Genomic DNA, 25,654 nt, shown 5'->3' on the forward strand with positions numbered 1-25,654 from the left:
GAAAAGTTAAAACTGTTGAAAGGATTCCCAAATGTGAATAAATATCTCTTTCCTCAATATATTTTGTGTACTATAATGTTCTAAATTGCATTTAATTTTGCTGTCTTTCTTTTTGGAGCAAATGAATTTACAAATAATCTCACAAAATTATATTTGTACTTATATCATGTCCTTCTATTTTAATTTATTGTGAATGCAGTTTAAGAGCAGCCGGATCATGTCATAGTGCTGGTTTTATGTCTTAACTGAAAATGGAGAAATAAAGTTTAACAAATAAATTATAGGGGATAACTTATATATATATTGCATTAACTTAATATATTTTTGACCAGCTTATGAAAGTTATCACTAACATGATCATTTTTTTTTCATCAAAATAGGTCATCTACTGATTTTCAGTCCCGCCCCCAATCCTACCCTAGCCCCGCCCCCAATTTCTTCCATTCATTTTTCATGTACACACAATATCTTATTAATTCATAATGGTAACCATAAATTTTTTAAAAAACACAAAGCACACTGTATGCAGAGAAAATGTTTATTATCATTTATATACGGGGGGGTTCCAAGAGGTCAAGACAGATGACTTTAAAATATGCAATATCACCTCAATAACAACTATAGAAAAATAGGCAAATATAGTGGAAACTATAGACAGCAGATATAAATTCTCAAAACTGACACATTTTGATCACTAAATTGAAAATAAAATCATTTTTCCTACCTTTGTTGTCTGGTGAATCTCTGGTTGCACTTCCTTCTAACTGTGTATCCTTTCTTTCATTCTTTCTCTCTCCCTGCCCCCCCCCCCTTTCTTTCTCTTTCATTTGTGGTTGATGCTGTCATTCCATATCCAGTGGAAGTTATTTCATACTAGTCAGGTTTTTGGGAGATGATTAAGTTTGCCTGGATTCAGTATGTCAGCATTCTCGTTTCCCTCTGGGTGTTTTAAAGAATAAAAATATTTGTGTTTCAAAAGCTTTCTAGAAACAATATATTACTGAGGCTAGAGAATGACAATAAGACAAGAAAATTAGAACCCACTGCATTTTCGCTAAAACCACAATGACAGAACCTCTTATTAAAATCTAAACACGTGGAGGGGCATAATTTAAAAAAAAAAGTCTAAATCCCCTTTTGGCCTAAGGCCTTAAACGTTGAAAGTAGAAGCAGGGAAAATGTCCATTATAAAAAAAAAGTCCAAAAGGAGTTTTTTTTTATAATGGCCTGCCTCTACGTTCAGCTGTTTAAACGCCCAGACCACCGCTATGTCTAAACTTATATCATCAACCTAAAAAAAGCCTAAGCCCCAAACGTCCAAAACAAGGGCTTTTAGGCAAAGGAGGAGCCAGTCCTTCACCTAAAAGCTGGATTCTGTAACCGGTATCTGTCAAAAACAAAACAGGTTACAGAATCCACCCCCCATTCCCAACGTTCGGGCCAGGAGAGAGCCCAAGCCCTCCTGGCCTCGCCGACAATGATCGGGGCAAGAGGGAGCCCAAGCCCTTTTGCCCCAGCGGCACCCCAATTACATTCGGGACAGGAGGGAGCCCAAGCCCTCCTGCCCGCGATCCCCAATACCCCCCCCCCCCGAGTCTGATGGGGCCCAAGCCCTCCTGGCCACGCGACCCCCACCCCCTACAAGATCGGGCAGGTGGAGCCCCCTACTCCCCACCCCCACTAAAATATGGGCAGGAGGAATCCCAGGCCCTCCTGCCCTCGAATTAACCCCCCCCCACGACTGCCCCCCTGAACCCCTGATCGCCCCCCCCGCCAACCCACGACCCTCCCCCCGCCGACCCCATGACCCCCACACCCCCAATCCCACCCCCATACCTTGAAAACGTTGGCCGGATGGATGGGTGCCAAGCCCGCCCGTCCGGCAGGCCAGCCGGCTTCGGAATGGGGCAGAATTGGCCCAGGCGGCTCAAACCCAGCCCTCAAATCAAAACGTATAAGTGCCGACTAAGCAACCTGCCTACAGTTTTGGTTATACCTGCTGCACGCCTAGGTCTAGGTCAGCTCACCTCCCGCCCTTTCCCCTCCTCTAAAAACACCTCTTTTCTCTCTGCGTTTAGAGGCAGGGGAAAGGCCTAAGCTGGTTTTAGATACGTCTAAAACCAGCTTTGATTATGGGTACTTGGACGATCAGGCTTTTTGATCGTCCAAGTAGCCATTTAGGACACTTTTTAGACGTTTTGGTGTTTTTTTTTTTATTAGGAGCCCCATAGTCAAGAAAGCAACTTCTTTTTGGTATCAGTCACCACTAAATCTTTGTAAGCTTGTTTAACACTGGTGCTGTTTGTACAAAGACACTAGCGGAACTGGTGATAATGGCATTGTTGTTAATACCTGATTTCTATCTCCCTGCCCCCCCCCTTCTTTCTTTCTGTCTTTCTTTCTCTCTCCCTGCCCCCTCAGCCACCGCCGCCTCCCTGCTCCCCACCAAGCCACCGCTGCAACACTCCCCTAACTTTTTCTTTCTTTCTCTCTCCCTGCCTCCCCTCACGCCACCACTGCCACAGACAATTTCTCCCTGCTTCCCCGATGCAGCAACAGAGCCAGGCCAGGCGAGTGCAGCAACTGCACAATGGCCGGCCCAGAAGCCTTCCCCCAATGTCAATTCTGACGTTGGAGAGGAAGTTCCAGGCCAGCCAATTGCTGTCTGGCTGGCCCGAAACTTCCTCTTTTGTGCATTCGCTGTACTCGCCTTGGTGGACATGACAATGAAGCCGTCGGCGCAGTGTGCAGCGGCCGCTAAGAGAGCGAATAGAATGCTTGGTATAATCAAAAAGGGTATTACAGCCAGAACGAAAGAAGTTATCCTGCCGTTGTATCGGGCGATGGTGCGCCCGCATTTGGAGTACTGCTTCCAATATTGGTCGCCGTATCTTAAGAAGGATATGGCGTTAGTCGAGAGGGTTCAAAGGAGAGCAACACGTCTGATAATAGGTATGGAAAACCTGTCATATTCTGAGAGATTGGAGAAGCTGGGTCTCTTTTCCCTGGAGAAGAGGAGACTTAGAGGGAATATGATAGAGACTTACAAGATCATGAAGGGCATAGAGAGTAGACAGGGACAGATTCTTCAAACTTTCGCAAAATAAAAGAACAAGAGGGCACTCGGAAAAGTTAAAAGGGGACAGATTCAAAACGAACGCTAGGAAGTTCTTCTTTACCCAACGTGTGGTGGACACCTGGAATGCGCTTCCAGAGGACGTTATAAGGCAGAGTACGGTACTGGGGTTCAAGAAAGGATTGGACAAATTCCTACTGGAAATGGGGATAGAGGGGTATAGATAGAAGATTACTGCACAGGTCCTGGACTTGTTGGGCCGCCGCGTGAGCGGACTGCTGGGCACGATGGACCTCGGGTCTGACCCAGCAGAGGCATTTCTTATGTTCTTATGTTCTTATGTTCTTAGCCCTGTTGCTGTGTCAGCGGTGGGGAAGCAGGGAGAGAGCCCATGCTCCACGATCGCCTGTTCCGTTGTCCCCACGCACAGCTTTGGGACGCTGTCTCTGAAAATGGGACATTTCGGCATTCCAAAGCTATTCATGGGGACAACGGGACATGGGATCTAAAAATGGGACAGTCCCGTTCAAAACGGGATGTATGGTCACATTAATTATCACCCATCAATGATTCAATGCAAAATAACTTAAGCATGAAGTTGCAGGTAAATTCCAGGTTACATTAAAATCAGAGCATGATTAAGTCACAAGCAAACTAGGCACATGCCTAGGGCCAGATGTTTAGGAGGCACCCTCTCAGATGTGCTAAGTCAATGGCTAACAGAAAGAAGAGCCAGGAGATAGAAAGGGGTGCAGGAGCAGAGGGGAAAACACTGCTATCCACAGAGGTCTCTGTTCTTCTTACCACCTGTTAATTGTCCTCCAGTCAGCAGCTCTGCTTACCTGCTGCTTCTTTCTCTGTCGGTTTTCCTCTACAGTCAGAACCACATGGAGCTCCTTTTGTGGGAATATGGATGGATTTATATTACGTTGGGGGCCTAACACACTTGTTTGCCTAGGGCTTAACAAAGAGTTAATCTTGCCCTGATTACAACACCTTTGAAAACAAACACCACCCATGATCCCTATAAAGTTGATTTTGCTAAAGCAGTAGCATCAGAACTATTTATACTCAAGACAGTCTTAACAGATGAGGCAAATCTCTTTCAATTTAATGTGTGTAGCCCCTTTCCTCCTATAGTACCTGGTGGCTGTTTATATGCATAGGAGGCAGACCAGAAGAACACTATCGGGTAAAAGGAGAGTAAATAAGACAAATAGAAATTTCCCCTTTACCAGTATATTTAGGATTCTGGAACACTGATCCCCTGAGCTATATGCACAGAAGTAGCCAACTGCTTAGAGAAATTATCTGGCAACTCCCACAAAATTAATAACCAGAGAGAGACAAACTATTTCTCCCTACTCCCAACTGCTTCCTTTCCCTTCTTCCAACAACTGCTTTCTGAGCTCTGCACACTGAAAAGGAGGAGTCCAGACAGTGTGCATGACAGGCTCCACCCTTGCCATGACATCAGAGGCCTGTTTATTGAATCTCTATACCCAGACAGATGCAGTGAACACAGAGACAGGAATCCCCCTTCACTGCTCTTTGAAAGATGCAGTGAGCATGGGAATCCCACTCCTCACATGCATATGAAGCCAGTCTCTTTCAGTTGAAAGGAAACTGGAATGAGGGCACATAGGATGAAGGTGAAAGGGGTTAAATTCAGAAATAACCTCAGAAAATAATTTTTCATGGATAGGGTAGTGAATGTTTGGAATGGTCTCCCGATGAAGGTGGTGAAGACAAAAACAATCTCAATTCAGGAAAGCTTGTGATAAGTACGTTGGATCTCTAAGTGAGAAGCAAGGATAATAGATGGCATGAATAGATTGGCCATATGGTCTTTATCTGCCTTCATATTCTATATTTATATGGGTATTATGGGTATGAATTTTATATCAAGAATTGTGCAGGAAATATGCTGTCTGCTCAAATATGCATAGAAACATAATGGCAGGTAAAGGCTCATCTAGTCTGCCCATCCACAGTAACCATTATCTCTTTCTTGTGCAATCCCTCTGGAGGCTGAACTCGAGGGTTCTTGTATGTCTGGTAGCTTCTGCTGCAGGGCTACTAAAACTTGATCCCTCCCATTTGGGCTACCTGCCCGGGAGTTTCCTGTCATGCTCTGTTTTGTACCTGCAGCTTCTCTGCATGGTTGAAATCAGTCTCTTCTGCTCGTGATTTGTTTTCAATTCCTAGTCTTTTATTTATTTCACAGGTTTGCCCACGTGCTGCGGATCAACTCTGTGCGAGTGATCCTTCGGCAGGAGATCGCAGACATTTTAAATTTTGTCTGCTTCTGGAGGGTACTCTGTAAGCTTAAACTGCAGTAAGCCCTCTGGACAGCCTGCAGATTGGATCGGGTCTCTGGAATCGGAAGCCATCTCTTCCCTGGTTCGTCCGCAAAGGGGTAGAGTGCAGGCTGCTGTGGTTCCGTGGAGGTACGCTGGGATCAGAACCGCATCGCATGTCTTCCCTGATTTCTCTGAGGGGTCCTGGTGGTCATGATCTGAGGTGACGTGCGGCCATTTTCGCGGCCTATGTGGCAGAGGGGAAGAAGCTTCCCTTTAGGGTGAAGGCTCACTCTACCAGCAGAATGGCTTCCTCATGGGCTGAATCTCATGCAGTCTCGCCCGAGGAGATTTGTCAGGGAGCCATGTGGGCTTCCCTTCATACCTTTTCCAGGTTTTACTGCCTTTATGTGGTGGCTAAGGGTGATACAGCCTTTGGCGCTTCTGTTCTCGCAGTGGGCTCATCGGGCCCCCCTTGAGATTTGGGACTGCTTTGTTATGTCCCTCAAGTTCAGCCTCCAGAGAGATTGTACAACAATGAAAGATTAGGTTTCTTACCTCTGTTAATCTTCCTTCTTGTAAATCTCCTCTGGAGGCTTAACTCCCACCCATCTGTTTTGTCTGGTAAGTAGAAAATGACACGGGGACCGTTTACCGCAGTAAACTGCAGGTCACTGCAGTAAATCCGCAGGAATGGAGACATTTGCAACTGGTTTACCGCAAGAATGGGGACAAGACCTTTCACTGCCCCACGGGAATGGGGACAAGATCTTTTACCGCCCCATGGGAGCGGTGAAAAGTCTTACTCCTGTGTTTAAAAAAATTGTTCCCGTGTCAAACTCGGCATCTTTTCCCCAGCTCCTCTTACGCCTATTTTACCTTCAGGAGCCAGCCATGCCATAATGAAGACAGAAGGAACCTAAAACCAAAGCCCGAGACCAATGTGATTTGAAGAATAAAATTACCAAACAACAAAAAGGAAAAAAATCAATTTATTTTATATTTTGTGATTAGAATATTTCAGATTTGAAATATGTATCCTGCTAGAGCTGGTATTAGACATAACTGGGGACCACAAAGTCCAGGCTGTGCTTCTTTAGATTCCAGCTGGCTTAGGACTCTCTCTCTGACCAGGGAGCAGTTGCCCTAGTTGCACTCCCCTAACATTATTCTTGCCATGTGTGACTAAAGTATTCTGTTAGCTTGATTTTTCTATGTAGCATTCTGTAGTAATTTGGTTTGTTCAGTTTTCACAATAGTGAAGGTGATATTTGTGAAAGGGAGGGGAGATGGGTTTTGTTGAACCTTGCTCTGTTTTATTTATGTTTATAAAATGACAATTGTCAGAGGAGAAGCTTCCGTCCACACACACGTGACTTCAGGGCAGCACAGGCAGGCTTTGCCGGCATCAGTTTATTTTCTAAAGCGCCGCAAAAGTAAGGGGGAGGGAGGGAGATAGATTTGGCTGGAGGGAAGGGGCCACGCGCGTGATCAGTGACTGCGTGCCTTCCCTCCCTTAAGTTTCTTTATGCCTCGAAGGTAAGGGAGGGAGATTGTCGGGCCGCTGAAGGGCGGTGAGGTGGCGAGAAGGAAGGTTGGATGCTGTGGGGATGGAGCAGTGAAGGGGACGGTGGGGACGGGGACGGGGCGGTGAAGGGGACGGCGGGTTCGGGGACGGGATGTTTAAGGGGATGGCAGGGACGGGGTGGTGAAGGGGATAGTGGTCCGGTGACGGGGCAGTGATGGGGACAGATTCTTTCTCCGTGCTATTCTCTACTGGTAAGCTGCATTTCTGTCTTTGACAGGCCTCACTAAGAATTACATGCATATTTCCCTTTGTAAGGTTTAAGGGTTGGTGGGGTTCCTGGGGGGGTGCCACATCTGATCGTCCTCCTATGTTTTGCAGTTTTATAATGTTTAGATTATGGGTTTGATTACAGTTGGCTTTTTTTGGCCGTAGATTTTAGTGTAATAATTTCTTGAACAGAATTGACTGGTAGTGGGAGTTCCCACACCCTCTCTTTCTTTTCTTCTGTTTCCTGTTGTCTTAGATCTACCTGGCTTTTCTAGTAACTGGTCATGACAGGAAACTCCCAGGCAGGTATCCCAAAGGGGAGGAATAAAGTTTTAGTAGCCCTGCAGCAGAAGCTACCAGACATATAAGAACTCTTGAGTTCAGCCTCTAGAGGAGATTTTCAAAAAGGAAGATGTAGCAGAGGTAAGAAACCTAATCTTTCATTCTCTCTCTGAGAGATCCCACCATGCCTATCCCAGGCACTCTTGAATTCAGACACAGACTCTGTCTTCACCACCTTTTTCAGGAGACTGTTCCACGCATCTACCACCCTTTCTGTAAAAAAAGTATTTTAGATTACTCTGGAGCCTATAACCTCTTAACTTCATCCTATGCCCTCTCATTGCAGAGTTTCCTTTCAAATGAAAGAGACTCGACTCATGCACATTAACATTTTAAAGAGATTTGTTTATCGATGAGAAACTGATAGTCCAGTGGAGCAATTTAACAGTATTGGAACAGGCTATTTTGGGGCCTGAGGCAAGCTGGAAAAATGCATTCTGTGACTAATACTTCAATTTATCCTCCCTCCCTTACATACCTCCTCTTCTATGAAACTGCCCTAGCAGTTTCTAGCGCAGGGAGCCACGCTGAATGGTTCACGCTGCTCCCGACGCTCATAGGAACTCAGTGAGCGTCGGGAGCAGCGCGGGCCATTCAGCGCAGCTTTCTGTGCTAAAAAACGCTAGCACGGTTTTGTAGAAGATGGGGATAGTGTGAAATGCTCCTATGAATCTGTTTCAGGGGACTACACTCTTTCCGAGAGAGTCTATATTTAATCAATTTTCACAGCAAACAAGTTGGTCCAAAAATGGTTAAGGCAATTTATTATAGTACAATACTAAATCTCTGCAGACCACTAAAATCAAAGAAGGCATGTCTAAAATAAAAAAAAACTCACCAGGTCTGTTAGTCCTAGTTCAATCAGCCACTTGCAGCACTTTCTAGGGCTCTCTCTAGGCCTCAGGTTTCTCTTCAGGACTATCTCAATTTGCAGTCCCTAATCCACTCAAACAACAACAAAAAAAGAAAATTTGATGGGTTGCAGCTAGGGTTACCACATTTTCAGGAAAACCTGGACAAGTCCTCTATTTAGAGGACTGTTCAGGTGCTTGGAGGGGTTTCCAAAACCCGGCATTTTGTCTGGGTTCGTGGACTTCGATGCGATGATGTCATGCACATAATGTCATCATGTCGACATCCGCACATGTGTATAGGCCCTCCAGACCTTGGGAAAGGAGACAGGAGGTTCATCTGGAGACGAGGCTGGGGACAAAATGGGGTGGAGGTGGAGCAGGGAGTAGCTAGGGGGTGGAGCCAGGTATCATCTTTTTTTAAAGACGAAATCTGGCAACCCTAATTGCAGCTCTCTTAACTGTCAGATGCCAAGGTTCCTTTTCCAACAAATAAGTAATTAACAACTTGTGGCCTGTCAGTCTTTAGTAATATCAGCATGCAAGTGTTTCACCCCTCCCCCACCCCTTTCAGACTTTTCCCAGCGTCTGTCTGGGAGATTTGGAAATTAAAAGTTGCTTATACAGTGCCAGTTTCTCTAAACTCAAAGTTCTTGTGACTTCAGCTGCTATTAGAGAACAAATAAAACAGGTAAGTAATTTCACTTTACCGGTAAGTAATTATCTTTTCATATTTCTCCTTTTGAAGCTATTATACAGTGTGACTAGCCCTTTAAATCAGGATTCTGTTTGGATGAAATTCACTGTATAAATACAGAAGTAAATATTTAGTAGTCCTTTTACTAAGGTGTGGTAGCCATTGTGCTAAATGCTAACACACGCGAATGCGTCCATAGGAAATGGGTGCTAATATTTAGCGCGTGCTAAAACAGCTAGCGCACCTTAGTAAAAGGACCCCTAAGTGGTGGGCTATTGCATAACTTTAAATAGATAATACTGTATATCCATTTAAAGTTATAGAGATTTTCAGTGACACTATCTGTACGGATGGCACCATTGGAAATCTATATATAATTTTAAATGACCATCTCATCTATTTAAAGTTATACTCACTATTTTACATGTTTGTACTTAAATGCATAAGTAAGCCATTCAGCAGTTCATCAAACTTAGTCTTATTCTTTCATGGTTTTTTATTTGATGACTTAACTATTGCAAACTGAGTTGAGCTTTCCTTGAATGATGATTCGGTATATAAAGTCAAGCATTAGATTAGATTAGAACATTGATACTGTTGACTCCTTTTACTAAGCTGCGGTAGAAAGTGATCTTACCATGCCCATATGCAAGGTCTTTTCATGTACAAAGGCTATTTTACTGCTGCCAGAAAATGTCCTAAAGGTAACCTCTTCTTCCTCAAATCAGAAATCTGATTTCTAATCTGAGGAAGAAGGGGTTACCGTTGAAAGCTAATCATAAACTACAATAAGGTAGTCCAATAAAAAAGGTATTATATTTTTTCCTTTGTTTTTGTTTTATTTCTACATATTACCTTATAGAGTAGACTAAAATGGCCACCACACCTTTTTACCCATTTGCCAAATTAATGACTGACATTAACGCACAGCCATTATTAAAAATTAGCATGTGAGCCCTTACCAACACCTATTTATAGGCATTAAGGGCCTGATTCTACAAAAGATGCCTAAAGTTAGACATCTAGATCGGCTCACCTAGCCGATCTAGTCACTTAATTTTTCATTTGGCTCAATTAGTGCTGTTAATTGAAAAGCACCTTTTTAAAAAAAAATTCTTTATTCATTTTTCCATCTTACAACAAGTGCACAATACTACATCATATTAACAGTTACATATCACTTGATATTCATACAATTATGATTTTATATACATGAATTTATTGCCCCCCACCATACATCCCACAATTAATTTAATTCAAAATATCATTTATACATTATATTTCAATCTATTAATCAGACCTTTAAAAGAACTATTTACCCTCCCCCATATGTAAATGTACTTTCATTAGGAAAATGATGTCTATTCATTGCAATAATTTGTTAATGGCCCCCAAATCATTTTAAAATTATTATAATTCCCTTTTTTGTATGGCAATTGATCTTTCCATTTTATAAATATGACATAATGAATTCCACCAAAAAGCACCATTAAAAACCAGTTAAAAAAATTAATTTGCTGATAGGTGCATAACATGATAGGCACCATCAACTTCAACGTAGGCACCTACATGGAAAGTAGGTTTAGTTAGGAGCAGAGTTTAAGCATGGATTGTTTTAGGCAAAGAAAACCCTGATCTAATATACCAGCACCTAAGTTGTGCACACCATTAACTCAATTTAAACACCATTAGGCACAATTCTACAAGCAATGCCTAACTTTGATTAATATGCAATAGGTGCTGTTTCCCAAGTCCTATGGGCTCATACTCTAATCTTGCACTAATCTGTTAACTGATTAGCACAGAAATGCCTACTGTCCACTCCCAGACACACACCCTCTGCACAAAAACACGTGCACATTGGGCTTTTACCACAAGACAATTCAGCACATCCGCAGTAAGCCCTTTTTATCTGTAGTAAGTATGTGCTAGTGCTTATTACAGCTTAGTAAAAGGAACCCTGAATGAATAACTTTTATACTGTCATTGATCCCCCCAAACCATGTAGCTCTTTACTGATTTAAACATCCAAAGAAGTGTGTAAAATGCAATGGATTAAAAAAGAGAAATACTTATGCAGTTGGTGCCACTACTGACTGCATAAGTGCTTATTTTATTTAAAGATTATTCCCCTTCCCCCCCTTTTTTTTTTTTTTTTTTTGCAAAGCCATGCTAGCAGCTGCAGCAGTCCATGCTAAATGGCTTAATAAAAGAGGTCCTATATTCATTGTTCAATCACAAAATAATTGTGACAAAGGAAATAGCAAACAAAATCATGATAAGAAAATAGGGAGAAAAATCCACAATTTGAATATTGACCTCACAAGTAAAATTATTATAATGTTTTGGTAATATGGCTATATAAATCAAGTAGAATATGAATAATTGCAAAAAAATTGTTCTTTTGTTTGTTTAATTTTTAATTATTGTGTTTGTTTATGATTCTCTGTAGCTCTGACCGTTTTGCCTTATATTTTACTTTGTTTTATGTTGACTACTTTGCACATTAAGCAAAAAAATAAAACTTAACACTTTTATTAAGTCACGGCCCAAAGTGCTAAATGCTCCAACGTTCATAGAATTCCTAAGAGCGTCGGAGCAATTAGTGCCCCAGGCTGCGGTAGAAACCTTTACCACAGTTTAGTAAAAGGAAGGTTAATATTTTATAATTATTGGCATTCTTATGCAGAATTTTCACTGAAAGTTAAGCTTAGTAAAAGTTAAGTTTTGGTCTTTTGCATCTGTGTTCAGAAACCTATAAAGGTGACTTGGATAGTTTTGTTTTCCTTTATTATATAGACCTTACTTGTTACAAACCCTGCTTATGATGTGATACTACCTGGCTCATCTTCAGTCCTGACAAAGCAAAGTTCCTTACGGGTAACAAATATGACACTTTCTGGAGGAATGAGCACATGCCTTGGACCTGATCACGTCTCCTACATTGTAGAGGACACGCTATCAAATGATTTGAACAAGTGTAAGCATATACTCTGTATTACTTTTCTTAATGATAATTTATTTTATTCCACTTTATAATCATATTCTTATTTTATTCTAAATATTCACATATTTGATGTTCTGTTTCTTTTCATGAGTCAGAATCTGAAAGTACTGTCATTTGAGGGGTCAATCCAGCTTCATATGGGAGTGATTAACTAGATCGTTCTCTAAAGGTAGCCACACCAGTGACTAATGTATCAATACACAACATTTTAGAAAACCTACAAAGCTTTTCCTAGGCATGCATTTGATTTCTTAATACCGTATTTTTCGCTCCATAAGACCTGTAGAGGAGGAAAAACCAAGAAAAAAAATTTTGAACCAAATGGTATGCTCTGTACTCTGTCCCCCCTCTGGTAGTCTAGTGGTAGGCCGGGACAGGGTATAGGGCACGTCTAGAGGTGGGCATGTCTAATGGTAGACACACATAGTGGCAGCCAGCCTACCCAAAACCAGCCCGCCCCCCAACCTCCCCCATACCTTTTTAAATCATCCCCCTGTACTTTTAAATCATCCCCCCAGTATTTTTAAATCAATCATCCCCCCCAGTACTTTTAGATCATTCCCCCCAGTATTTTTAGATCAATCATCCCCTCCCAGTACTTTTAGATAATCCCCCCAGTATTTTTAGATTATCCCCCCCCCAGTATTTTAAAATCATCCCCCTATACCTGGTGGTCCAGCGTGTGTCCCTCCCTCATTAGCGGCGCACAGGTCAGGAGCGCGGACGTCAGCAGCAAGCTTTCCGCGCTCCCGATTGGGCCCACGCTATTTTATAAGTCCGCACTCTTGAACTGTGCGCCGCTAGTGAGGGAGGGATACACGCTGGATCACCAGGGACTGCAGCGACGATGACAAAGGAGGAGGAGGCAGCAAAGGGCGGGTAGCTGTTTTAAAAGGTGCAGCTACGGTGGCGGCAGCGATGACGGCGGGCAGGTAGGTGGTTGGGTGGGTGTTTTAACCGGTATGGCAGCAGGGAGTTTTAAAATGGTGCGGCTAAGGCAGGCGGGTAGGTGTTTAAAATGGGGCGGCAGCGGTGTGGGGGGGGTTCCAAAATTGTATCTTCGCTCCATAAGATTCACCGAGATTTCCACCCACTTTTGGGTAGAAAAAAAGTGCATCTTATGGAGCGAAAAATACGGTAATTCACCACACAAAAGTCTCCACATTGGCTGCATTTCTGTTCCTATAGTAGCACAATCTTCTCTTTTCTTCATAACTTAGGCCTCTTCAGCGGGTCAGCTTGCCTTTCAGCCCTGTAGACCTCCCAGGCAGAATTTTTTGTGTGACATTACAATTATCATTCCCATAACTTCACTGATGCAAGAGACAGAACTCACCTCATCTGTCCTTACCAAGGTAGAACAATGGACTACGCAATTTAAATTAAAACTGAACTCAGAAAAAAACCAAGATTTTCTTGGCAAGTCCTAATTACAAGATCCTGAATACCTCTTTGAGATTAAACAGGCAGTGGCGTACCTAGGGTATGTGGCACCCAGGGCCCATCATTTTTTGACACCTCCCTCATTTAAAAAAATATTTTTTGTAATAACCACGAAACGGAATAAATGGTCAGAATAGAAACAGGCAGTGAAAATGTTCTTTTATTGAACCTCATATATGTAACCATTATTCCAAACATAACATAACATAAATTATGTCTGAATTGTCATGACATTAGAAGTACATATGGAGTAGTTGCAGGTGATGCTTGGGACATTTCTGATTGAGTTAGTTCGGTTTTATGTGTTTTTTGAATAGAAGGGTTTTTATTTCTTTTTTGAAGGTTTTGTAGTCTGTGGTCGAGGTCAATAGATTGTAGAGTTGGAGGTCGAGAGTTGCAGCTTGAGTGGCTAGGAGGTTGTCGTACAGTTTTTTTCTTTTGACGTTTTTGGTTGGAGGGTGTGTGAATGGTGTGTGGGTTCTCCTATGTCTGGTTGAGGTGGATTGAACTAGTCGATTGTTCCAATAGGCTGGGCTGTCTCCGTTTATTGCTTTAAATAGTAGGCAGGAAAATTTGAAATGTATTCTCGCTTGTATTGGGAGCCAATGTGAGTCGTGGTATTCCTCTGTGACGTGGTCGAATTTCTTCAGTGAGTAGACCAGTCTTAGGTCTGTGTTTTGTGTTGTTTGTAGTTGTTTTATCATAGTTGTGGAATCTTGACTGTTTTTCCTCCATTTTCTTTCTAGTTGTCTGCATTGTCTTTTTAGTAGGAGTAATTCATTGCTCTGGGAATTGGTAAGTATGAGAGAGAAAGATGAATGTAGGCAAACTTGTTTGAGATAAAAGACTTTTTACAAGGTACATGAGAAAGAGAGGAGGAATAGGAATAAGATTGGAAAGGTGGCAATTTGAACCAGTGGGGTAAGAGTTTAAAGAGTTAGGATTGGGACCGATAGCCCAAGCAGAGAACAAACAAGAGAGAGAATATGGAGAACAGAACGGAGATGGCTGAGTGAAAAGACCAGTAAAAGCCAACACATTGTTTCAGATCAACTGTGAAAAATATGATCTACGCTTTGGTATTTGCCAGCTACTTGGCTTGACATAGCATGGCTTATCTTAAGAACATGTGAGGAAAGTGGATACTGGGAGGGGTGAAAGAAAGAAGAAGATAACTAAAAAAAAGGAGACATTAAAAAGTTTGGGAACCTCTATTCTAGGGATCCTATACTGTTAGTATATCCATTTTTAATGGCCTGGCATCTGAACACCAAAGTAAACTTATTTAGCTGAAGAAATTAGTTACCCCCAATTCCCCACACAAATGAAAACATAACATAAGAATAGCCTAACTGGGTCAGACCAATGGTCCATCATGCCCAGTAGCCCATTCTCATGGTGGCCAATCCAAGTCACTAGTACCTAGTCAAAACCCAAAGAGTAGCAACATTCCATGCTATCAGTCCAAGGCAAGCAGATGCTTCCCCCATGTCTTAATAACAGACTATGGACTTTTCCTCCAGTAATTTTTCCAAACCTTTCTTAAAACCAGCTACGCTATCTGCTTTTACCATAACTTCTGGCCACTTCATTTTTAAGCTTAGATCTTTCCTTCCAAACAGAGACCTTGCTAGATGTCAAATACAGAACAAGGTAACTTCACATGGACTTAGCTATGCAGGAATTGTGAATCTCCTCATACACCCACCATATAGTGCAAAGGTCTGTTGTTTTTTTTTCTTTCGATCACTACATAGCCTAATGCCACACAAGCAGCGCTGTTACAAACATATTCTGAAGATCAACAAAGTTTCCTTTCTTGGACTACAAGGAGATACTGACAAACCACTGGAAGAGATCCCAAAACAACTACCCAGGCACAACACCCAAATACCCACTCAGTCTGTGAACCAGTTGAGTGGAGTGGATTAACTGGGGGTGGAAATGGGCCCGGAGTTTGCTCAGCAGAATTTCCCAGACCACCTCTTCCTCTCAACATATTGACATGCTGCCACCACCACCACCACTAGGAACACCTCACCGGGTAGACCAGCAATGCTTATAACCTTTATAAAACACATTATTATATTTTCTTATAAAGCACATATTTTAACTGAACTCTCTGACATCCTCAGCCTTGCCATTCACAAAAATAGAAGGAAAAAAAGTTCCCATTTCCTGCTGTCTCATGTCCCCTGCCTATACAATATTTTTCTTCTGCAGACCCTTCAAAAGTCTGACCAAATCCTCATTTCACTTGCATTATAAAGTACTGAGGATGCCATCTCTCCCCATTCCCAGATCCTAAAGTCTAAGACAGTAGCGCAAACTAGTGCTGCCTGATTCAGGAAAAAAAATTTTGATTTGATTCAGCCTATTGAATTGGTTTTTTGATTCGATTTTCCTGCCCAATTGGGTGTTTTTTTCAAACATCCTGGTGGATGTTTATAGCTTTTTCTCCCCCTTTGGCTTCTCCTAACCACACTGGCACTGGCAGAGGGATGACAACTCCGGAGGCCTATGGCAACCTGCAAGGATCGCTAAAGTACCCGCGATCCTTTCTGCAGGTTGCTTTCTGCTGCAGTCAGGTAAGCAAAAGCCTTGGGGTCGGGCCATGAGAAGGGAAGTTCCCGGGCCATGACTCCAAGTTCGGGAGCACCCCCCCTCATGGCTTGAACCCGGGGCGGACTTCCCCCCCTGCCACCCCCCACCCCCTCTTGGTACACCCAATTAATTCTACTATCAAAATCCTTGGAGTCATCCTGGACAGATGCTTGACTTTCGAAGACCACACTAATGCTCAGGTTAAAAAATGTTTTTTTATCTTATGGAAACTTCGTACCATTAAACACTTTTTTGACTTCCTCTCTTTCTGACTGCTGGTTCAATCTCTGATATTAAGCATCTTAGATTACTACAATATTATATACTTGGGATCCTTTAAGAAAATCATCAAACGATTGAGAGTCATTCAGAATGCTGCCATCCGTCTCATTTATAGTCTCAAAAAATCAGATCATGTAAGCCCGTATTACAAAAAACTACACGGGCTGCCGGTGGAAGCAAGAGTCATTTTCAAGTTTGCCTGCCTCTGCTTCAAAACCAGAACAGGTTCATCCTCAGTCTACCTGTCACACCATTTTGAATTTCCAGGCACCACTTGCACACGTAATGCCTACCTGTTTGCTTTTCCATCCTTGAAGGGCTGTATCTACAAGAGATTCCTTGATAGACCATTATCATTCCAAGCAGGCAAATGGAATAAATGTTTAACCAACTTCATTTCAAATGCACCCTCCTACCAAACCTTCAGGAAATCAATTAAAACCTATCTCTTTGATAAATTTCTCTGGCTCCTTTCCTGTCTTGCTGTATCTTTGAAATGCTTCTGGATAAATCCTGACTACTCTTGGCATGCTAATAAAATTTGAATGTCTTTTTCTTATTTTTGGAACATCTCTATCTGTATACAGTCTCTTCCTCTATAAACAGCTCTGAACTGCTTGTGGTATTGCGGTATACAAAAATAAAGTTATTATTATTATTAATAAACACATGTACAGTACTCAACAATTTTTCTTATGCTCAGTGTAGGGTTACCAGATTTTCTATAACAAAAATCCGGACACCTGGCCCCACCCCCAGGCCACACAGTTCCGCACGGCCCCGTTCCGCCCCCAGCCCTACCCCCTCAACTTGTTCGCTTGTCGGGAGGGCATCTGTGCATGCACTGGTGTGATCTTATATGCATGCATGTATGTGTGTGACATTACCATGTTCATCAACGCATGCGCAGATGCTGTCCCGACATCACTGCTAGCTGGAAGCTTTTCAAAACCCGGACAAAGTGCTGGGTTTTGAAAAGCTGTCCAAACCCCCGGACATGTCCTTGAAAAGGAGGATATGTCCAGGGAAATCCGGAAGTCTGGTAACCCTAACTCAGTGAGATAGTGTTGAATGACCCTGGTTGGCATCTATTATGTAAAAGTTTTGTCTGATATTGCTTTCTGTCTTTTCCTCAGTATGGTAGACAAAAAAACCATCAACATCTAGAAATGCCCTCTCTGGAACTGGAATATGTTCATATTGGATTTGCACTGTATTTTCAGGCCTGTTTGGATGTGCAGCATAAAAATGTCATTTGCAGCAACAACAGCATTCACAAAAAACAGCTCTAGAAAATTGTGGACCCTTCCATCTCTCTACCTGACGGTACCTAGTGCCACCATATCTGGTCTGACCATTTTACTTATTATTTCAAGCTAAACTGGACTCATTTAAAATCCAAAACACAACCAAGGATAAAAAGAGAGCATCACACAAGGGGGTCCTATCAATCCAGAGGAATATTGGTCACAATATGAACTACAAGCAGAGATAGGAGAAGGGGCCAATTTTTGGGATCACTGGATGAAAACTAGCACATCCATTTTAGTTAAAATTGCCCCTAAACGAAACAGCAAAAGCTGCTCGAATAAATATAACAAATGGTTTGACACCGAACTTCTAAAAATGAAACATCTAGTCAGACGACTAGAAAGAATTTGGAAAAAAACGAAAATTGACAGACTGGAACAATTGGAGATCCAACATAAAAATATATAAACAACTGATTAAAAAAAAAAACGTAAAGCATTTTACTTTTCCATAATCGACCTATCTAATACTAGCTCAAAAGGTATCAATACAAAAGAGCTGTTCAACCTGGTTATGAATTTATTTCACACCACACACCACACTCAACTCGTGCATAATATCAAACTACCTTCAGCAAATGATTTAGCACAGCATTTTGATTCAAAAATTAAAAACCTAAGAATTAACTGTTTGACAAATGACACATATGAACATCAAATAACCAATATACAAGGAAATGCTATTCCAGCTGACATGATTTGGAGTTCCTTTCAAGATTTAGAATGGAATAAATATATCAAATTATATAACAAGTATTCAAAATCATATTGTGTTTTGGACTCATGTCCCCCAGAAATTATGAATGCAGCTCCATTAGACTTTAAATTATCTTTGCTGAATTATTTAACCATTAATCTAAAAAATGGAAAATTCCTCACTAACAATGGCCACATAATAATAACCCCAATACCCAAAAATAGCAAAGAATCTTCAGCACTAGTCACCAATTACAGACCAGTAGCATTAATTCCATTTATTGTAAAACTCATGGAAGGATTGGTACATACCCAATTAATGGAATATCTCAATCAATTCTCTCTCTTACATGAAACTCAATCTGGTTTTAGACCTTTGTTCAGCACCGAGACAGTAATTGCGGCTATCTTGGATAACTTACGCCTCCTGTTCAGTAAGGGACTTAACACCCTGATCATGCAATTCGATATGAGCTCTGCGTTTGACTTAGTAGGCCATGGGAAACTGCTACAATGCTTAGATGTAATTGGTATCAGAGAAGAGGTGCTAGACTGGTTTTGAGGTTTCCTGATGTCTCACACTTATCAAGTACGTTTCAATTACGATCTCTCTGATACTGGAACAATCCATCCAGGGCCGGATTTAGATGAAAAGAGGCCCTAGGCTATTCCACTTATGAGGCCCTTTCACTTCCCATTTTTAAGTTTGTAAATTACATGAGAGATTATAAAATACATCATTACTGTGATATATATCAATATGTTAAATGAAACATGTTGTTATTAGTACTAACCTTTATAAAAAATGTGACACGGATCTTGAGGCCCTAGGCTGAAGCCTAGTTAGCCTATAGGAAAATCCGGTCCTGAATCTATCTGGTGTGCCGCAAGGGTCACCACTATCCCCATTGCTTTTCAATGTCTACATGTCTTCATTAGGTGCGCAGTTGTCCCAGCTGGGGTTAAAATTATTTAGCTACGCAGATGACTTCACGATCATTATCCCATTCACTAACTCTCTCTCGGAAGTCACTCCCGAAGCAACAGAAGTACTAAATTTGATGGAGCAATGGATGACAGAATTCAGACAGAAACTTAACTCAGAAAAAACAAAATTTTTTGTTGCTTCGCCACACCTGCTTGATACATCAATGCATCAATAAACTCAGTTATCCTATTCAATCTACGATGAAGATACTGGGTGTAACACTGGACCAGAGCCTAACTATGAAAGACCAGGTGGACTCCATAATCAGAAAGGGTTTCTTCACTCTCTGGGAGCTTTGATCCATTAGAGTATATTTTGATGTGTCATCATTCAGAATTCTGGTACAATCCCTCATACTGAGCCAACTTGATTACTGTAACATCGCCTACTTGGCAATTTCCCTAAAGAATACACGGCGACTACAATTAGTGCAAAATACAGCGATCAGACTGATCCTCGGGTTGAAGAAGTTCGACCATGTTACACCTTCCTTCTGACTTCTGCACTGGCTGCTGATGGAGGCACGTGTGAAGTTCAAGTTTGGTTGCTTTTGTTACAAGGTACTATTCGGTCTAGCCCCTAAATACATAACTGACCTTTTCTGTTTCTCAGCCAACAGACATAAGAGAAGCTCACACTTAAATTTTGTTTCCCCACCGGTTAGAGGATGTAAATTCAAAAGACATCATCAACATCTTCTCTCACACCAGGCAGCCTTATGGGGTACAGATCTAGAACAATTGCTTACGTCTACTACTTATGGGGAATTTAGAAAACGCCTAAAAACATATCTTCCTAAAGTACTTAGGCAACTAACCTCATCCCACAATAACTGATCCCTAGAGTTGTTAATCACTAGTTTCTAACTTTGCTAATTCCACTCAACTTGTAGCATCTTTCTATCAATGTTAACCAGCAGAACATTGCTAAATCCATTCAAACTGTAACATCTTCTAATTATTGTAAACCGCATAGAACTTCACGATCCTGCGGTATATAAACTGTTATATTATATTATATTATATTTCCCTCCATTGCCATGGTAGAGCTGGGTTTACTCCTCAACAGTTGGGGGCCTTGTTTTTTGTTTCTGGTTTTATTGTTTTCTTATTTTACTGTCATTATTATTCTTATGATGTAGGTTCATTGAGTTATTTGCACATGGTGCGCTTTGTTTAAGATTGGGCTATGCAGGGGAGGGGGGAGTGCTGGGTGGTTTGAGTGTTGGGAGCAGGGCTGCCGAGAGAAATTCCAGGCCCTGGTACAAAGATTTTTTGAGATGACATGTTTAAGACCGGTACCTGAAATGAAATATAGAACATAGAAATTTGCTGTATTGCTATCGATAATTTTGTTAGTGGTTCTTTTTTTAAAAAAAAATTTATTATAATTTGAATATTACAATATCCAATAAGACAAAAGAAAAAAAAGGAAATATCCAAAACAGTGCAGAATCAATCATACATACAGAAATCCTTTTTAAGCCCACTAGATGGGGAGACATGATACAATTTTAAACAAAAAAATTTAGGAAAAGATAAAGAAATAATTCTCATTTCACCCTAGTGAACCTTGAATCATTCCTCACTTAATAGGAGATTCTAATTGCTCCTCTTATTTCCTCAGAAATGAAACTTAAAAGAAAATTTAAACTCATTTCTGTTCTCTAGCAACTAAAAATTGTTGTAATTGTATAGGATCCCAAAAAACATATTCCAATTTTGTAAGTGGTTCTAAAGTTAAGACAATATTACAATTGTCTTTCTGCTAATCATCAAGTTGTTTATAGTCTCAAATCTCTCGATAACGTAGACAAAAAGACACACGATGTCAGTGTGTCCTTTATGCTACAATTACAGCATTTACAGGGAACTTTACCTGTGGAATTATATCTTCCTTTTATGTCCTATAAAGTCTTCTTTGCAGTCCACGATGAATCAGCATGCTCGTGTCCCGTTTTCTTCTTCCTCCTGGGATTCGGTGGGCAAGCAAGGAGGAGTAATCCCAGCAATAAGTTTGAGCTAGGAATGAACACACGAGAACACTCGTTGATAGTCACTTTCACAAGTTTTTGTTCGTTGAATCTTGAATGAACCGTATTATGTCACTCTAAAGTATTTTATCATTGTCATGGCCTACTATTGCTTTGCGCTCACTCAACACTTCGCGATCTTGTATGCGAAAGTTCTCATGCCGTTCTTTGTCTTAGTTTGTAAGAACATCTCCTTCTCGAAACAATGACACGTTTCAGTTTTCGTGATATTTCTTGAGCTTCATTGGGCCTCCTGTAGTTTCATAGGCTCTGGAGCGATGTACCGGCTGCACCCCCTCTCCTCAGGCCTGGTTCGGAGTCCTGAGTTGTGGGGAAGGAGTGCTGGATGCCAGGGGACGTTCAAACAGGGGGTGGGGAGGAGAGTTGGGTGGGGGTTTGTGGTGCATTTGGTTGTGGATGTATGTGTGGGTGTTGGCAGCATCTGTTCAGGGAGGGAGGGTCAAAGACAGATGGGAGTTGAGTCTGGGGAGGTGTTGGAATGGGTCCTCTGTGGTCGCATGGTTGTATGTGGGCGTATGGGGGTATGTGTGTGTTCAGGGGATGGGAGGGATAGTTGTCCAATTGGAGGCTGGCTGGCCATTCTAGAGACTGTTTGTGATTTGGTTCATTAATTTAGGGTACAGGCCTGGCTGAGGGGCTTGTATCCTTTTGGGTATCTTGGAACCTACTTATGCTCCTTTACCTCTTTCATTAAAGGATTATGGTTAAATTGCAGATAGCCATTTTTAATGTAGATGGCATCCATTCACCTATAAAACGTAAGAAAATTCTCTCCTGGCTTAAGAAACAGCATGTTGATATAGCTTATTTACAGGAGACCCATCTTACTTCTACTGAACATGAGAAGTTATGGAGGGAATGGGTGGGTGAGGTGGGTTATTCCGCATACAACGGGAGGCAGAGAGGGGTGGTGATCTTAGTGCATAAACAGCTCCCTCTGTGCATTCACAAAGTGATACAGGATAAGGAGAGGTGTTACATCGTTATGTTAGATGAACTGGGGGTTTCATCTGTTACTATGCAATGTGTATGCCCCCAATGTCTACAATCACAAATTTTTTTTCTGGTTTATTGGGATTATCATACAATACCCCACATCAGCTTTTGCTGAGTGGTGATTTTAATATTACTGCCAATCCTGGTATGGACTGCTCCCAGCCAGGTGGGTACCTAGGCACCATGCACAGAAATCTCGACAGATGCCCTCCGATGCGTGGGAGAGAGGCCAGAGGCCTGGCATCAGAACTGCTTCTTCGGGGGAGCGGGAAGATGTCGGTTTGATGACTGTTGATGGGATGGGCCTCCAAAGCGTAGTCTGGAAGAAGAATTGAATCTTTGCCCCCAGCTGGAGGCCCAGCATACTGATGTGAACGCCTGAAGGGACACAAATTAAAACACCCCAAACTCCTAGAGGGACGAGGTCTGCTACCCAGTAAAACCTTAGGCTTATGGTCCTGAACACTCACCATGAGGTCATCCAGACCTTGGCCAAACAGGAGTTGTCCTTTGAATGGTAACCTGCTCAGAGTGGCTTTAGAGGAGGAATCCCCAGACCACAGGCATATCCACAGCATTCTCCTGGCAGACATTGAATAAGCGCCCAACTTGGCGAATACCTTCATCATGTCATATAGTGCGTGCACCAGATGACCTGCGTCGGAAATCAGAAAATCTCTCCAGAATTGTACACAGTATTCTAAATGAGGTCTCACCAAAGTCTTATACAGGGCATAAGCAGTATAAGCTTCCACACACACCTTCTACCTTCCCTCTGGAGCTGCCTTCTTATAATTATTTTTGAGAACTGAGATGGGCTCCTGGGTATCACTATTGAATGGGAAATTCTGTGCATGCCTGGAAAAAGTTTTCTTGGCTTTTCTAGTCCTTTCTAGCAATGCTCAATTTTAGTACATAGTTGATGACATCACCCACTTGCTGTTCCCAGAGAACACTTATCAGGTAAGCAACTATAGATTTCTAGGAAATTCTTTTTATGTAAACAGAAAATGTGCTGTTTGAAAATTACCTTTTTTATTTAGAAAAACATTTATCTAATTAAAAAGTCAATTAAACTGAAAATATTCCAATGGGTTTTTAAAGTAATCAGAGATATTAGCATACCACCTATTTCCTTTACATTACTACTAAGATGCTCACAACAGTAGTAGGGAGTCATTTTCAGGGATGTTCACAATTTAGGTTGGCAATTTTTATCCAACAGTAAGGAAATTTCATGTGAATTTTGGAATATAGTAGTTGTTCTTCATAAAGATCATTTACAAATAAATTTCTACATGTAAAACAGTGTTATATGTGTGGAAAAGGCCTGTTACAAAATTGTTCAAACAATATGTGAGCAAACTTACATGCATAAGTTTGCCTGGTGTTTGAAGCAGAACTTGCACTTTTTTGCAAACTTTTAAAAATTCTATTCCATTATTCTATTCTAGTCTTATTTATTTATATTCCGCACTATTCTCACAATAAATTGTAGGCAGATAACAACAATTAGAAAAATATTGTGTACATACAAAATTATTCATTTAACAATCATTAAAAATAAAAAGATTTTAACCATTTTCCCAAAGTATAAGAAGAAGAAACTTACCCCCTGTTTTACTAAGGTGCGCTAACCAATTAGCATGCGCTAATCAAATTAGCGCACACTAACGCGTCCATAGACCAACATGCACACGTTAGCATTTAGCGCGCGCTAATCGGTTAGCACACCTTAATGCAGTTGGAAGATCATTCCAAAGCTATGTTCCTATAAACTCAAAAGATTTGTTCATCAAAGATTTCAAACAACCATATGAACGTATAGAATAGCTAAGCCTCAATGACTGTTTATACCAGGAGGTATGTTTATTGGGAAAGTTATATACTTCATTAAATCTTCTGGTTCCTTCTCTGCAACAATTTATATATAAGTATAACCAATTTAAAATTTACTCACTTCTCAATCTTCAACCAATGTAATTGATTCAGAAGAGGAGTAACCCGGTCATATTTCTTTGCTCTAAAAATCAAATGCACAGCCGTATTTTGAAGCAATTGCAGCCTATTTTTTAAATTCAATGTAACATCACAATATAAAGAATTACAGTAATCCAACTGAGGCAGTACGATAGCTCTTACCACAATTTGAAAACTCTCTAAAGATAAAACAGAACATACTGCCCGTAATTGGCGCAAACAAAAAAGACTTTTTCACCAATCCATTTATTTGATTCTCAAATGTCAAACCACAAGTCAAAATAATCCCCCAAAACCCTAGATTTTCTTCTATTGTAAGAATTTCTCCAGTACTCAGTACTATTTTCTGACCAATAAACCTACTTGGATTACCAAAACAAACTAATTTAAGGGTCCTTTTACTAAGGCACACTAGTGCGTCTTAACGTGTGCTAAAAATTAGCACATGCTAATGCATGATAACACGTCCATTATATTCTATGGATGCGTTAGCACGTGTTAGCATTTAGCGCATGCTAAGACGCATTAGCGTGCCTTAGTAAAAGGACCCCTAACTTTTTGATTATTAAGCTGTAAGAAATTATTGGCTGCCCAATTATCCACTAATTGCTTCCTGGAACAACTTGTCAAGGAAAATACAAGAGGAAATGCAATTCTGGACTTAATTCTAAATGGACTGCGAGGACCAGCACAAGGTGTAGAAGTAGAAGGGACGCTGGGAAACAGCGATCACAACATGATCCGCTTCAACCTGGACACAGGGGTGAAACATCGGTCCAGAATGACGGCCAAGTTACTGAACTTCTGAAAAGGGAATTATGAAGGGATGAGACTCATGGTGGGGAAGAAGATTAAGAATAGGATAAGCACTGTAAAAACGCTAGAGCAAGCTTGGTCCCTTTTTAAGGACACAGTCACCGAGGCAAAAAATCTATATATACCACATATCAACAAGGGATCCAAGAGGAAAAATAACAAGGAACCGGTGTGGCTCACTGTAGAGGTGAAGTAAGCGATCATTGACAAGAAAACATCATTTAAGGAATGGAAAAGGTCAAGAACGGATGAAAACTAGAATAAGCACAAACAACATCAATGCAGGTGGTATAAGGCGGTAAAAGGGGCCAAAAGAGACTACGAGGAAAACATAGCCAAGGAGGTGAAAAACTTCAAGCCGTTTTTTAAAATATATTAAGGGGAAACGATCTGCGAAGGAAACAGTGTGACCGTTGGA

At 41.3% G+C, this 25,654-nt stretch overlaps 1 protein-coding gene across 3 annotated transcripts in view; it reads left to right on the forward strand.

Annotated features, from left to right (window-relative positions):
- The window catches only part of LRRC9 (leucine rich repeat containing 9), a 584,298-nt gene that overhangs the window by 505,624 nt on the left and 53,020 nt on the right, over positions 1-25,654 (forward strand). For all 3 annotated transcript variants that reach the window (XM_033952892.1, XM_033952893.1, XM_033952894.1), the window contains one exon: positions 11,861-12,041. In XM_033952892.1, the coding sequence (XP_033808783.1) occupies positions 11,861-12,041 (181 nt within the window). The remainder of the gene's footprint in view (positions 1-11,860; positions 12,042-25,654) is intronic.

Source organism: Geotrypetes seraphini, chromosome 7 (assembly GCF_902459505.1).
Source record: "Geotrypetes seraphini chromosome 7, aGeoSer1.1, whole genome shotgun sequence".
NCBI classification, from domain to species: domain Eukaryota; kingdom Metazoa; phylum Chordata; class Amphibia; order Gymnophiona; family Dermophiidae; genus Geotrypetes; species Geotrypetes seraphini.